Source organism: Solanum pennellii, chromosome 10 (genome assembly GCF_001406875.1).
Source record: "Solanum pennellii chromosome 10, SPENNV200".
Lineage (NCBI taxonomy): Eukaryota > Viridiplantae > Streptophyta > Magnoliopsida > Solanales > Solanaceae > Solanum > Solanum pennellii.
In genome coordinates, this window is record NC_028646.1 from 3,654,269 (window position 1) to 3,666,647 (window position 12,379).

The 12,379-nt window shown below is 32.9% G+C and overlaps 2 protein-coding genes across 3 annotated transcripts in view; both read left to right on the plus strand.

The window, feature by feature from the left end:
• Positions 1-4,307, plus strand: part of LOC107032085 (E3 ubiquitin-protein ligase SINAT5-like) — a 14,752-nt gene extending 10,445 nt beyond the window's left edge. For both annotated transcript variants that reach the window (XM_027912034.1, XM_015233663.2), the window contains 2 exons: positions 2,144-2,530; positions 3,782-4,307. In XM_027912034.1, coding sequence (XP_027767835.1) covers positions 2,144-2,530; positions 3,782-4,144 — 750 coding nt within the window. In that variant the 3' untranslated portion in view covers positions 4,145-4,307. The remainder of the gene's footprint in view (positions 1-2,143; positions 2,531-3,781) is intronic.
• Positions 4,308-5,273: 966 nt separating this feature from the next.
• On the plus strand, positions 5,274-11,646 carry LOC107001726 (O-acyltransferase WSD1-like). Its single transcript, XM_015199699.2, has 8 exons — positions 5,274-5,646; positions 8,082-8,439; positions 9,390-9,625; positions 9,708-9,774; positions 9,945-10,054; positions 10,586-10,801; positions 10,891-11,028; positions 11,285-11,646. Exons 1-8 carry the CDS (start codon positions 5,380-5,382, stop codon positions 11,438-11,440), a joined length of 1,548 nt encoding a protein of 515 aa, XP_015055185.1. The 5' UTR covers positions 5,274-5,379; the 3' UTR covers positions 11,441-11,646.
• Positions 11,647-12,379: the final 733 nt, after the last annotated feature.

Below are 12,379 nucleotides of genomic sequence, written 5' to 3' on the forward strand. Positions count from 1 at the left end.
GCAAGAAGGATTTCCATCCAAGATGGAAACAAACAAGAAATGATTAATGAATATCTAGAAGACGTTAAACGGAACTTAATGGAAAGCATTTCAGATTTTGAAAAATCTGATACATCAATGAAGAGTGGACATAGTAATAATACCACAGATGCGCAATCAATAAACCAAGATGATGCTGAATTGACTGAAAGCCAATTAAACAAAGTGAAAGATTTCCTAGCCTCCATTAAAGACCAGGAGAAGACAATAGTTAAAAAGTTAAAAGGAAAAGATAAGATCTGATAAGATTCAAAATCTGATTCGATCTTATCAAAAATAGTTTAAAGCTTTGTAGGACCCACTTGGTCCATTATTAATGTAGGACCCACCTTTGGGGTCCATTTTCTTTCCCTTTTTGTCTATATAAGAAAGACTAACTCTCAGATGAGAGGCAGGTCTTTCCAAGTTTAGTTTTAAGTTTTCATCTTTCTCTCCCTATTGTAAAAATATTCTAGTGTAATATAATAAAAGCTTTGGTTTGAAGAATTTCCTTAAGGTACTCATTTATTCTTTTCTTGTTTTTATTATAAGTTATTATGATTGCCGCCTTTATGGCCGGCTAAGTTAGTTTCATATCTATGCTAGCTTCATAATTTCTGTATGATGTTCTTACCTAATATCTGGATGTAACTAAGTTATATTGAATTCTTATTATAGTTTTTAATACTCTTATCACAAGTTTTGACTTGGTTTTGAGGTGGTGGCAAGTTAAGAATATCAATGATAGCGAGCATGTGGTAATGTAAGTCCCCGTTAAGATAAAGAAAGGGGCAGCCTGAAACCCTTGTTAGAACTGCTATCTATTGATGTTCTTAACGAACTCCATGCTCGAGTAAAAGTTTACCATACAGCCGAAACTTAGGATAAGACTTTTAACATAACTATAATACGTTTCAAGGTATAACCTGGGTTTATACAAAAGCTAGATCTAGATGGCCGTGCGGACTACCGCCAGCCTTATGGATCCGGAAAATGTGAATGTAAGTCCCCTTTAAGATAAAGAAAGGGGCAGCCTGAAACCCTTGTTAGAACTGCTATCTATTGATGTTCTTAACGAACTCCATGCTCGAGTAAAAGTTTACCATACAGCCGAAACTTAGGATAAGACTTTTAACATAACTATAATACATTTCAAGGTATAACCTGGGTTTATACAAAAGCTAGATCTAGATGGCCTTTCCTCTGTCTTTGTTTTGTTTTGCTATCAGACCAACTGCATGAGTTTTTGGGTTGCAGGCGCTCTGCTATTCTACAATGCAAGTACACATGTTTAATGTACTATGTTCTTTGTTTGTAACTGGCTCAAAATAGACACAGTGATAAAACTCAATGGATGCTAATAGTTAGAAGAATAGATCTCTATATAGAGGAACATTTATCATTAGTTCATGTTTTGTTGTGACTCTCGTGAGTGGTGCTGTGGTGGTTGATGGTGTTTAGGGCCTAAAGGATGTATTGAATGATTGTTTCTGTAATAACATTGTCATTCATCTTGATTGAACTCTGTATCTTTCTGGTTTTATACCAGTCTTTTTGGTTTAATGGATTAAAGCTGGGCCTTTTATTTACAATATGGTCATGTATTTTTATCTGAAGCAACTCAAAGAAATAAAAGGTAGGGAAAGTTGCTTTCAATACGAGGTGGTTAAGATGAGGTAAAATAGAAGTAAGATCTCACATTCTTGTTGTGTGATTGAAAGTTGCGGAGGACAGAAGTGAAAGAGTAAGAAATGAATCCTGTGATCCTTTTCTACTTTTTCTTCCTTTGCTGATAATAGCCGATTGGAAATATGATATGAGAATAAAGATCACAATACTTAATGATACCAGGAACAAGTAGCTTTTTAAACTGAATACTAGTGCATGCTGCATTTACATAACTACCATTCACAAAATACAGATACTTAATAAGGTCAGCCAAACGTGAACTTAATTATCCATAACTGGAAACTCTGAATTTAAGCAATGCTCTACTCGACTCGTTTTTGTTCCAACATTAATGAACACTTGGTTGAAATAATCTCCAATATTATTTTAAATATACCAAATCTAATTCATTTCGGAATGCTACTTATGTGCCATTTCCCCCATGTTATTGCTACAGTGTCACAATGGGCACACCATCTGCTCAACATGTAAAGAAAGGGTGCACAATCGATGTCCGACGTGTAGACAGGAGCTTGGTGATATTAGATGCTTAGCGCTGGAAAAGGTGGCTGAATCGCTTGAGCTTCCTTGCAAATATGGCTCTCTTGGCTGTCCTGAGATATTTCCTTATTACAGTAAGCTGAAACATGAGGCAATGTGTAATTTTAGACCTTACAACTGCCCGTATGCTGGCTCAGAGTGCTCAATTGTTGGTGATATTCCTTACTTGGTTGCTCATTTGCGAGATGATCACAAGGTAGACATGCATTCAGGTTGCACTTTTAATCATCGGTATGTCAAATCAAATCCTAGACAAGTGGAAAATGCGACGTGGATGTTAACGGTAAGTTGGATACAGTTGTTATGTTTTTAAATAAAAAGAATCTTCGTGTTGTGTATTAACATGTCCTTCATAAACAGTGCATCTGATATTTGATTAAGGCTCAAAATTTGGAAGATTTTGGATACTGATAATAGGCATTTACCATTTTGCTGTGTAATTAGTGGCTCTCTTTGATTTGACAGAAGTTGTTTCCATGGTAAACCATTTTTTGATGTTTGGTTGTTTCAAATTGACAAAGTTCGCTCAATTAAATGCTTTTCCACTTCATGGAGGAAGAACAATTAAACACTCTTTCTTTCCAATTCTATGTAACTTGCTCTAACCAACATATAAAACACTATTTTCCATATTTGCTTCTTGAAATCATCATCAAATAGTATTAGTATATGGAGGTCGAGGATAGACAATACTGTATTTCTGTTTCAAACCTGCTTTGATATGTTTTACTTGAGGCGAATGTCTTGTCAGAAACAACCATTCTACCTCACAAGATAGTGGTAAGGTCCACACACACACCACCCTCCTCAGACCCTATTGTGGGATTAGAGTAGGTATGTTATTGTATTTGTAATCATTATGAAACACCACCCATGTACTTTCTCCGTTATTATTAGATCTTGTTGACTATATATCCAGCCAAACATTACATTAACTTATACAACAACTATGCCTTAGTCCCAAACAAGTTGGGTTGGCTATGCGTCCTCATTTTTCCATTTAAGCTCATATCATATTATCATCATACTAAATAAATTAGAAGGGACAAATAAGTTAAACATATAGGTAAATAAGATAATAGTAACAATATTAGAAGTTCTCTAGCAAGACTAAAACCTGTCCTCAACTCGTAGCTATCAACGTATCACCTATGTGTCTTCTTCTTCCATTGTCCTATCTTTAGTTGAGTCTACAACTCTGCATTGATTACTTCAAGTCCTCAACTATACGTATATATAAACGAATAATATCCAGCCAAACATCAGTTTCCCTGTAATTTATAATGGACATTACTAAATGGAACCTTAGGTTTTACATCTTAAGATGATCCTCTTGGGATCTATGAAATGGGCTTGCCAGTTTGGAAGTAGATCATCGCTGGTACCACACCTTTGTTTAAGAGTATTTGGTTACTTTCTCATGTTTTCTTCTAGTTTTTATCCTCTGAGAATTGTTCCTGATGAAGTCATAGTACTCTAAAATATGATGGCGTAAAGCTGTGTGTCATTTTCATGCGTATACCTCTTTTTTCAGGTTTTTAATTGTTTCGGTCAGTCTTTCTGTCTCCATTTTGAAGCCTTTCAGCTTGGCGTGGCTCCTGTATACATGGCATTTCTTCGGTTTATGGGAGATGAGACAGATGCTCGAAACTACAGCTACAGCCTTGAAGTCGGGGGCAATGGAAGGAAACTTATCTGGGAGGGTACCCCCCGGAGCATAAGAGATAGTCATAGGGAAGTTAGGGATAGCCATGACGGGCTTATTATACAACGTAACATGGCACTTTTCTTCTCTGGAGGCGACAGAAAAGAGCTTAAGCTACGTGTTACTGGAAAAATATGGAAGGAAAAACGAAATCCAGATGGAGGAGCATGTATACCAAACCTATGTAGTTAATACTCGTATCTCACAACTCGTGGATTCAATTTTTCTTCTCGGATTACTGGATACTGTTGTTAGCGTTTAGCATCGTCTTGATGTTGAAGATTCTTCTGTAAAACTATGGAAGTTGTGTTTATTTATCAAGTAGTAATAAGCTTTTTTGTTCTTGTGTTTGAAATTATTATCCCAGTAAACATCTCTCTGGTCATGTGTGTTGCTGAGTTTCTGGCTTCATTTGGAGTCACAATTACAAAATTTTAACTCGACCCGACCGTTATGGTAGGTTTGTATGAGTCCACCACGAGTTAAGAGACCAGACCCCTTGACAAAGTTAGTAAATAGACATGTTTAAAGTAAATGCTTAAAGTAAAGAACACAAATATTTACGCGGAAACTTCCTTGCTCAAGGGATTAAATACAAACTCGAGTATTTATAAAGGATTAAACTTTAAATTCTGCATACCTTGTAACTCTATTATTAGAAGACACAAAACAATAACTCTATTGAAGTGGGGAAGTCGAGGTAGGCGGTGGTGTGAGATAAGAATATCTTTTTAATTATTAAATTTTAGCATTTAATTGTTTAAATGTTCCTTTTAACTATATATATCTATGTGTATGCTATATTAACATAAAATTACACACTTAAATTTTGGTTCAATAAATATATATGTTTAGTCTAGTGGTTAAGGTGTTGCGAAAAGTCTCAGACAGTTGTGCATTCTAATTTTGCTAGCCTCATTATTATATTTTTTTACTACAATCATCGACACCCCTTAATGACTATTACTTAATCAAGTAAAGATGTATTTTTAAGGCTGTCAATAGTTGAATGACTAAAATGATAATTCACGTCAAGTTTATAGATATTTTCATTATTTATCTCAAACATAAAATGAAACCGGAAAAGTTAGTATCTTACATAATAAAATCAAAATCACGAAGGAAAAATCACCCCACACGTCTATATAAGTTCGAATTAAGTAAACGAATGAGCCATTTGGCCCGTGCTGAATACGGGGCTTCTCCACTCCTATATATAAAGATGGGAAACAGAAAAATAATAATTTGTAGTCATATATATATTTATTTATTATTTTAAACTAAACTTTATACTTCTTTTAATTTCACGTCCAATCAAAATAAAGAAAATACATAATAAGTTAGCTGAGATTCGTACTATTATTCTTCTATATAACAAACCAAAAAAGTCACAAGACCTAAGTATAGTACACACATATTACTAAAAAATGGAGTCATCTATGGGTGAAGGATTAAGAAGCAGATCATCAGGTCTAAAAGCAATAGAAACAAAGAGGAAAGGGGGAATCGAAGAGTACGATATGGTGACCGTGGAAGACGAGCCATTGAGTCCAATGGCTCGTCTTTTCCACGATAGGAGGTTCGATGTCCATGCTGTTGCGTTTATGGCTAGTAAAACTCGAATCTCACCACACCCTGTGAAGGAAAAGTTGGTGCATACTTTGCTTAAGCATCCTCGTTTCACTAGCTTGATGGTATGTTCCTTTTTTGTTTTTCATATTTCGTTTTTGTAAGATGTAATTTGTTCTTGGACGTAAATAACAGAGTCAGAGTTTTCGTTAAAATATAAAAAATGTACTTTGAGAGCATGTCACTAAAGAAGGATCTAGGAGCTTAATATTATACTAGTGAACTATATATCTAGGTGAAAAAAATTATAAATGACTAAAATTTTAGTGACTTCCACGTAGATTATCGTGTCAAAATTATTGGTTCAACTGAATCGATTGCTTGATATCTTTTCCTATTTATTAGTTACCCTGCTATATTTACCTTGGTAAGTTTTGTTGTCCTTTCAATTAACAACATGGATTTTTCCCTCGTAAAAAAAGAAGAAGAAGAAATGGCTCTAATTTAGCTTATCCTTCTTTACCCGTCCATAGGCGGAATCAGAAATTTAGCGAAGAGTGTGCACAATTTTCTTATCGTTGTGTTAAAAGCAAGCAAAATTAAATAGACATTCATAATAAATTAATTTTAAAATGTCACTTTTATCCTTAATAAAATGAATTATGACACATTTCAAAAGTTTTTCTCTTTTTTGAACTCTATGTCAAGTCAAAATATGTCAGATAAATTGGGACGAAAGAAATAATAAGCTCTGTACACCACATAATTTTCCAAGCAAAATATGTGTACCTGACCACTCTTAGCCTAAGGTGACTCATTTGTGGCTGAGCCACCTTACAATAATCCTCTTCAACGGAAAATTATATGATTTATACATGGTTACAGTATCTTTTTTAGGTATATATAATAGATGTCGAACCCCCCTCGACTATTTCATGTGTCTATTTTTTTAGATTTTGAACCCTCTTATTAAGAATTCTGCCTCGGCCACTGATATGATCCCATTATATTCTTAGAGATTAAGTTTTACTATAATCGGCCAATTATTAATTCCATTGCTGATCCTCCCATATTAGTTTTTTTTTTTTTAAAAAGCTAATATAACACTATTTATTTTTATAATCAATAATTACAAATCTCAATATATGAAAACATTACTAGGATCAAATCTTACGTTACTAATCTTAAATAGGGATGACGAACTTTACCTAGTGTACTTATAGGTTGAAAGTCATGGTATGGGAAAGGCATAATGTATCAATATGCTATTTAATTTGGTTTCTGTTGATATTCATGTTCTTTAATTTTGAATGTATATAAATAGATAATAAAATGAAACAAGTAGACACATGCGTTTTACGTGACATGATACACGTAAAACACCATGTAGGACATAAAATTGCCATATAAAACGAATGTATCTGTTTATTCAATTTTATACAAATTCCAATGCCTACTTATACTCGCTAAAAATTAAAAGTCATAATTATCAACGAAACCATAAAAAGAGTCCCATACGGTAGTTGGTTAGTAGATGAAGAGGAAGATGCATGATACCGTGTGATGTGCCTAGTAATAAGCATCTCTTATGGGTGCACGCAATGTATGTTTCTCCATAACATAATGAAATTTGGTGACTTCAATATTCAATATTCCAACTACTTGTTTTGTTCGTGTTTAATTTGACACATTCTTATATCAAATAATAAAGAAGTATTTTTTATTAGATTACTCTTTTAAGAAAATAGGCATAAAATAGTAAATTATCTCTTAATATTTTAAGCTGAACAAGTAAAGTTGTATCACTAGTTTTATAGATTGGACAAGTAAAGAATATGGAAACATACTTGTTTAATTAGTATTTTGCACTTCTCTTATAACAATAGTAATTAAGTATTTATTTTATCAAGTTATCTCTATTTAGGGAGAGCCATGACACATGACTGGTAAAGTTGAAGATCATTTGCTCGAGACGTAAAATAGTCTCTTACAGAAATATATGATAAAGTTTATATACAATAGACTCTTATGGTCTGATCTTTTTTCAAAATCCACGTATAACAAAAGTTTAGTGTGTCAGGTTGCCCTTTATTCTTTCTGTTAATAAAATTTTGAAAACTTGAATTTGATTATTAGCACTCCAATTTATTTGGAAAATAAATATTTGATAATAATAATAGAAAAAGTTAAAATTTTGTCAAAATAGACTAAAAAGATAATCTATTTTTTAGTATATTGAACAAACAAAAAGAAATGAAGTATACATTACACTAGTCTTGTAAAAAGATACTTACGTTATTAAGTGTAGTTACTAGGTATAGTCAAATTTATATGTAATTATATTTTATTATAATCAAATAATAATCTAATTTGTTTTAAAAAAAGCGAGAGTATTTTTTCTTATTTTTTTATGAAAAGGAAACTAGATCTCTAGACACAAAAAGGTTAAAATTGAGCAAAAGATTTCAATTGAAGTCCATAAATTCACAAAGAAGTGATATCGCTTTAATCCTATGTGACAAAATATATGTACTAACAAATTTAATGTACACATGCACAGGTTGTGGATGAAGAAAATTTAATAGACATGAAATGGGTCCAAACAAAGATTGACTTGGACCAACATATTATAATTGTTGAAGTAGATGAAACTCAGCTCGAATCACCCGATAAGTTCGTGGAGGATTATATTTACAACCTAAGCAAAACAAGCCTCGATAGATCAAAGCCACTTTGGGACCTTCACATTATCAATGTCAAAACTCGTCAAGCAGAGTCCGTGGTTGTGTTTAGGGTTCACCATTCTCTTGGCGATGGCACCTCCCTTATTTCTCTTCTACTCGCGTGCACTCGCCAAACTGCTGATAATCTCAAACTTCCTACCATTCCCACCAAGAAAAGGAGGCCTACTCCTTCAGGTAAATTGAGTCAAATGATAAGTCATAACTTAAATCGCGCAATTTACTTTTATTAGAATAAGTTGGGTTAAATGATCAGTCATAACTTAAGTCGCGCAATTTACTTTTATTAGAATAAGTTGAGTTAAATGATCAGTCATAACTTAAGTCGCGCAATTTACTTTTATTAGAATAAGTTGGGTTAAATGATAAGTCATAACTTAAATCGCGCAATTTACTTTTATTAGAATAAGTTGGGTTAAATGATCAGTCATAACTTAAATCGCTCAATTTACTTTTATTAGAATAAGTTGGGTTGAATGATCAGTCATAACTTAAGTCGCCCAACAAAAGGTGGCATATGGATATCAAGTTTGGTCTAAAATTAGTAATTTTCTTTTTGGATCTAGGTGATTCATTGAATTATAGTATTATACCATTATGACACATTTTTGACCCAATTATTTGATGGGTCATTTTGGGTACAAATCAACTTTTATTAGATTTTGGTGCATCCAGATGCATGTATCTCAAAATGTATGAGGTTAAAATTAGGTGTAATTTGTTCTAAATATACTATATCCAAGTGGATTCCACGTGTATTTTGGATACACAACAAATCTTACTCACTTCCCTTTCATTTCGTTTCCCACTCTCCTATCGCAGATACATGCGAATCACTCTAAATACATACAGATACATGTATCTAATGTGATTCACATGTATTTAGGATACATGACTATCTCGCTCGCCCCCCTCTCTCTCTCTCTCTCTCCTTATTTTAGTGTATTTGGTAGCAAAAATACATGTATCTTCCTCAATAAATGATAGAAAACTTTTAAATAGTTATGAGATACATAACATTTTGAAAGTATAGATAATATACTATACTATGTGTAATTATGTGGTCAAACTGAAGAAGCTACCACAAAATGAGTTAATTGCACCATCTCTAATTTTTACTTTGGTAGGTTATTCAACAAAGGAAGGGTTGTGGCGATTATTGGGAAAAATTTGGCTTTTCATGGTAATGCTTGTGAATACTACAATGGATGTTTTCATGTTCATCATCACAATCATGTTCCTCAAGGACACCAAAACACCAATCAGCGCCCCGCGTGATTACGAGTCTAGCAAAGCTAGACGAATCGTTCATCGTATAATCAGTCTAGATGATTTGAAGTTTGTTAAAAATGCTATGAATGTTGTAAGTTACAATCAAGCTAAGCTCTCTTGGTTCATATTGTTGTGAAAATAAGCTAATATTGTTGTATATATTTTCTCCACAGACTATAAATGATGTTGCCCTAGGATTAACACAAGCTGGTTTATCTAAATATCTTAATAGAAGATATGGTAAGTTATTTTTAGTCAACAGAGACGGATTCACAATTTAAATTTGATAGATTCGGCCTTTATTTTCTTCGTTGAACTTGATACATGTTCACAATGATAGGTTTTGATTTTAATACATTAATTTTCACATTTATACCTCTAAATTATTTTATTTTTCCAAATATTCACAGCTATTGGTGGAAAAGACAAGGGAGCAACAGAGAGAAACAATAATCTTCCCAATGGCATTCGACTTCGATCATGTCTTTGTTTCAACCTAAGATCCTCTGCAGGAATTGAAGTAACTTTCATTTCCTATCCGTCTCAATTTATATGTCATTCATACTTCGATTAATCAAATTTCTTAACTTTGAAGTCCAACATAGAATCTTTAATTTTTTTTAATTATAAAATCTACACATTTGACAACTACTACATAAAAGATGTACTCCCCGTTTTGAAAAAAAAAATGATCTAGTTTGACTTGATGTGAAGTTTATTAAGAAAATAAAGAAGTCTTTTCAATTTTGTGATACTAAATTAAAGTGATGTGAAATATACCAAAATGTTCTTTAGTCTGGTGATCTTAAACATCCCACGTGTAAAGTTAAAATTAAAGTGTTGCCAGAAAAAGGAAAAAGAAATTATTCTTTTTTAAACAGACAAAGAGTACTCATTTTTTAAAAAATTGGAAAGACATTAAAAATCATAATTGAAACAATAATTACTCAACTGATTCTCGAAATCTCAATAATGCCATATAAATTGAGACAGAGAAAATATTGTTATTGTTGTTGTGAAAAGACATGACATGCATGAATGAAACATTTAGGATCTTGCCAATATGATGGAGAATGGAAGCAAAGGGAAGAGGGGTTGGGGAAATTGGTTTGGTTACGCGTTGTTACCGTTCAAGATTGCACTACGAGATAATCCTTTAGACTACGTGAAAGAAGCTAAAGCGACAGTTGATCGCAAGAAGCGATCCTTTGAAGCTTTATCCACTTTGATCATGGCCCAATTACTAATCAAGTTTCTTGGGATCAAGGTGCATATTTCAATGTTGTTGCATTAGTAAAATGTAGAGCTATAAATACAATTTGTTAATTTTGATTTTATAATGTTTGTGTGTTTAAGGTAGCTACAGAGGTGACTTGCAAAGGATTCTCAAATTCAACAATATGTTTCACCAATTTGGTTGGACCACAAGAGGAAATTGGGTTCTGTGGTTACCCCATTACTTATTTTGCTCCAAGTGCCTATGGCCAACCAAGTGTAAGTATTGCTACTAGTACTTAATTGGGGGCTCCACGATGTTGGTGGCCTAAAGTCAAATTATAATAAGATGTCTTAAATATATATATACATAATAAAATTAGCTTTTATGTGCATTACACATGCATGCCATGTGCTTATTTCGTGTCAATTAATAAAAAATATTTTAAATTTACATGTATATGGTTTTTAAACATGTTTGTGAGCAAGTGACAGAGTAAATCAAGATTTTGATTTTCAATATTTGTGATTGTAGGCATTGATGATCAATTTCCAAAGCTATATCAATAAGATGATCATCGTCGTATCTGTTGATGAAAATGCTATACCTGATCCACATCAATTGCTTGACGATTTTGAAGATTCTCTTAATCTCATAAAGAACGCTGTCATTGAAAAGGGGCTTGTTTAGAATTTGAAATGAACCGAATTATGACGCTAATTGTATTAGTAATTCTGCAATATTAAGAAACTTTTTTCGAATAATTTACCAGCACTTGTGTACTGCTGCAGTAATTCTCTTTCCTAATCCTTTCGACTTGATATTGAAGGACATGGTGCTTTGTAAACTACATTTTAATTAATGGTATTCATATCAATGTATTACAATTTATGGGAGACAGTATTTTAGTTACTTTCGGATAAATTTGTCATGAAACTAATGGTGGCATGAGGGATTAATTATCCAAACTTCTTTTCCATGTACGTAGATTATTCTTTTAGATTAAGATCATTATTCTTTTTAAAAATTTAGAACCCACTGACATGAAATCCTGGCGCCACCTCTGACACAAGTCATGTATATCTTGTGTCTTGTGTGTCTTAAATTGTAATATCCGTTCCTAATCTATGTATAGAGTTAACTGTGAATGGTGTGATTGAAGTATGTATTAACTAGAGGTAGTTGATATAGTTTTGGAAATAGAGATATGACTTTGGATCTCTTTGTAATAGGGGTGTTACATATGGTAGAATTAAGAGTTCAATCCTTACATGTTTGATTGAAGTCTGTATTCACTTGTTGCTTGAAGATAATGAAGACAATTTGGTTGCATCACTAATTTACCTAAAGATACAGTGAAGGAGATTCTGTTGAGGTGTCCTGTCAAGTCGTTGTTGCGATTCAAATATGCTAGCAAGAACTGGTACGCTCTTATCAATGAGATGATTCGAGAGTTGTACCATTAATCGCCGTAGAGCTTATAAGTATGTAAAATATTTTGGATATTTGAGTAGAGAATAAGTTGGAGACTTCAAATTCTACCATTTTAATTTTGTTTTTCATGTACACATTTAGTCAAAAGTGTGCATTAATTGTTTAAATAAATTCATACTACAAAGAAACATACAT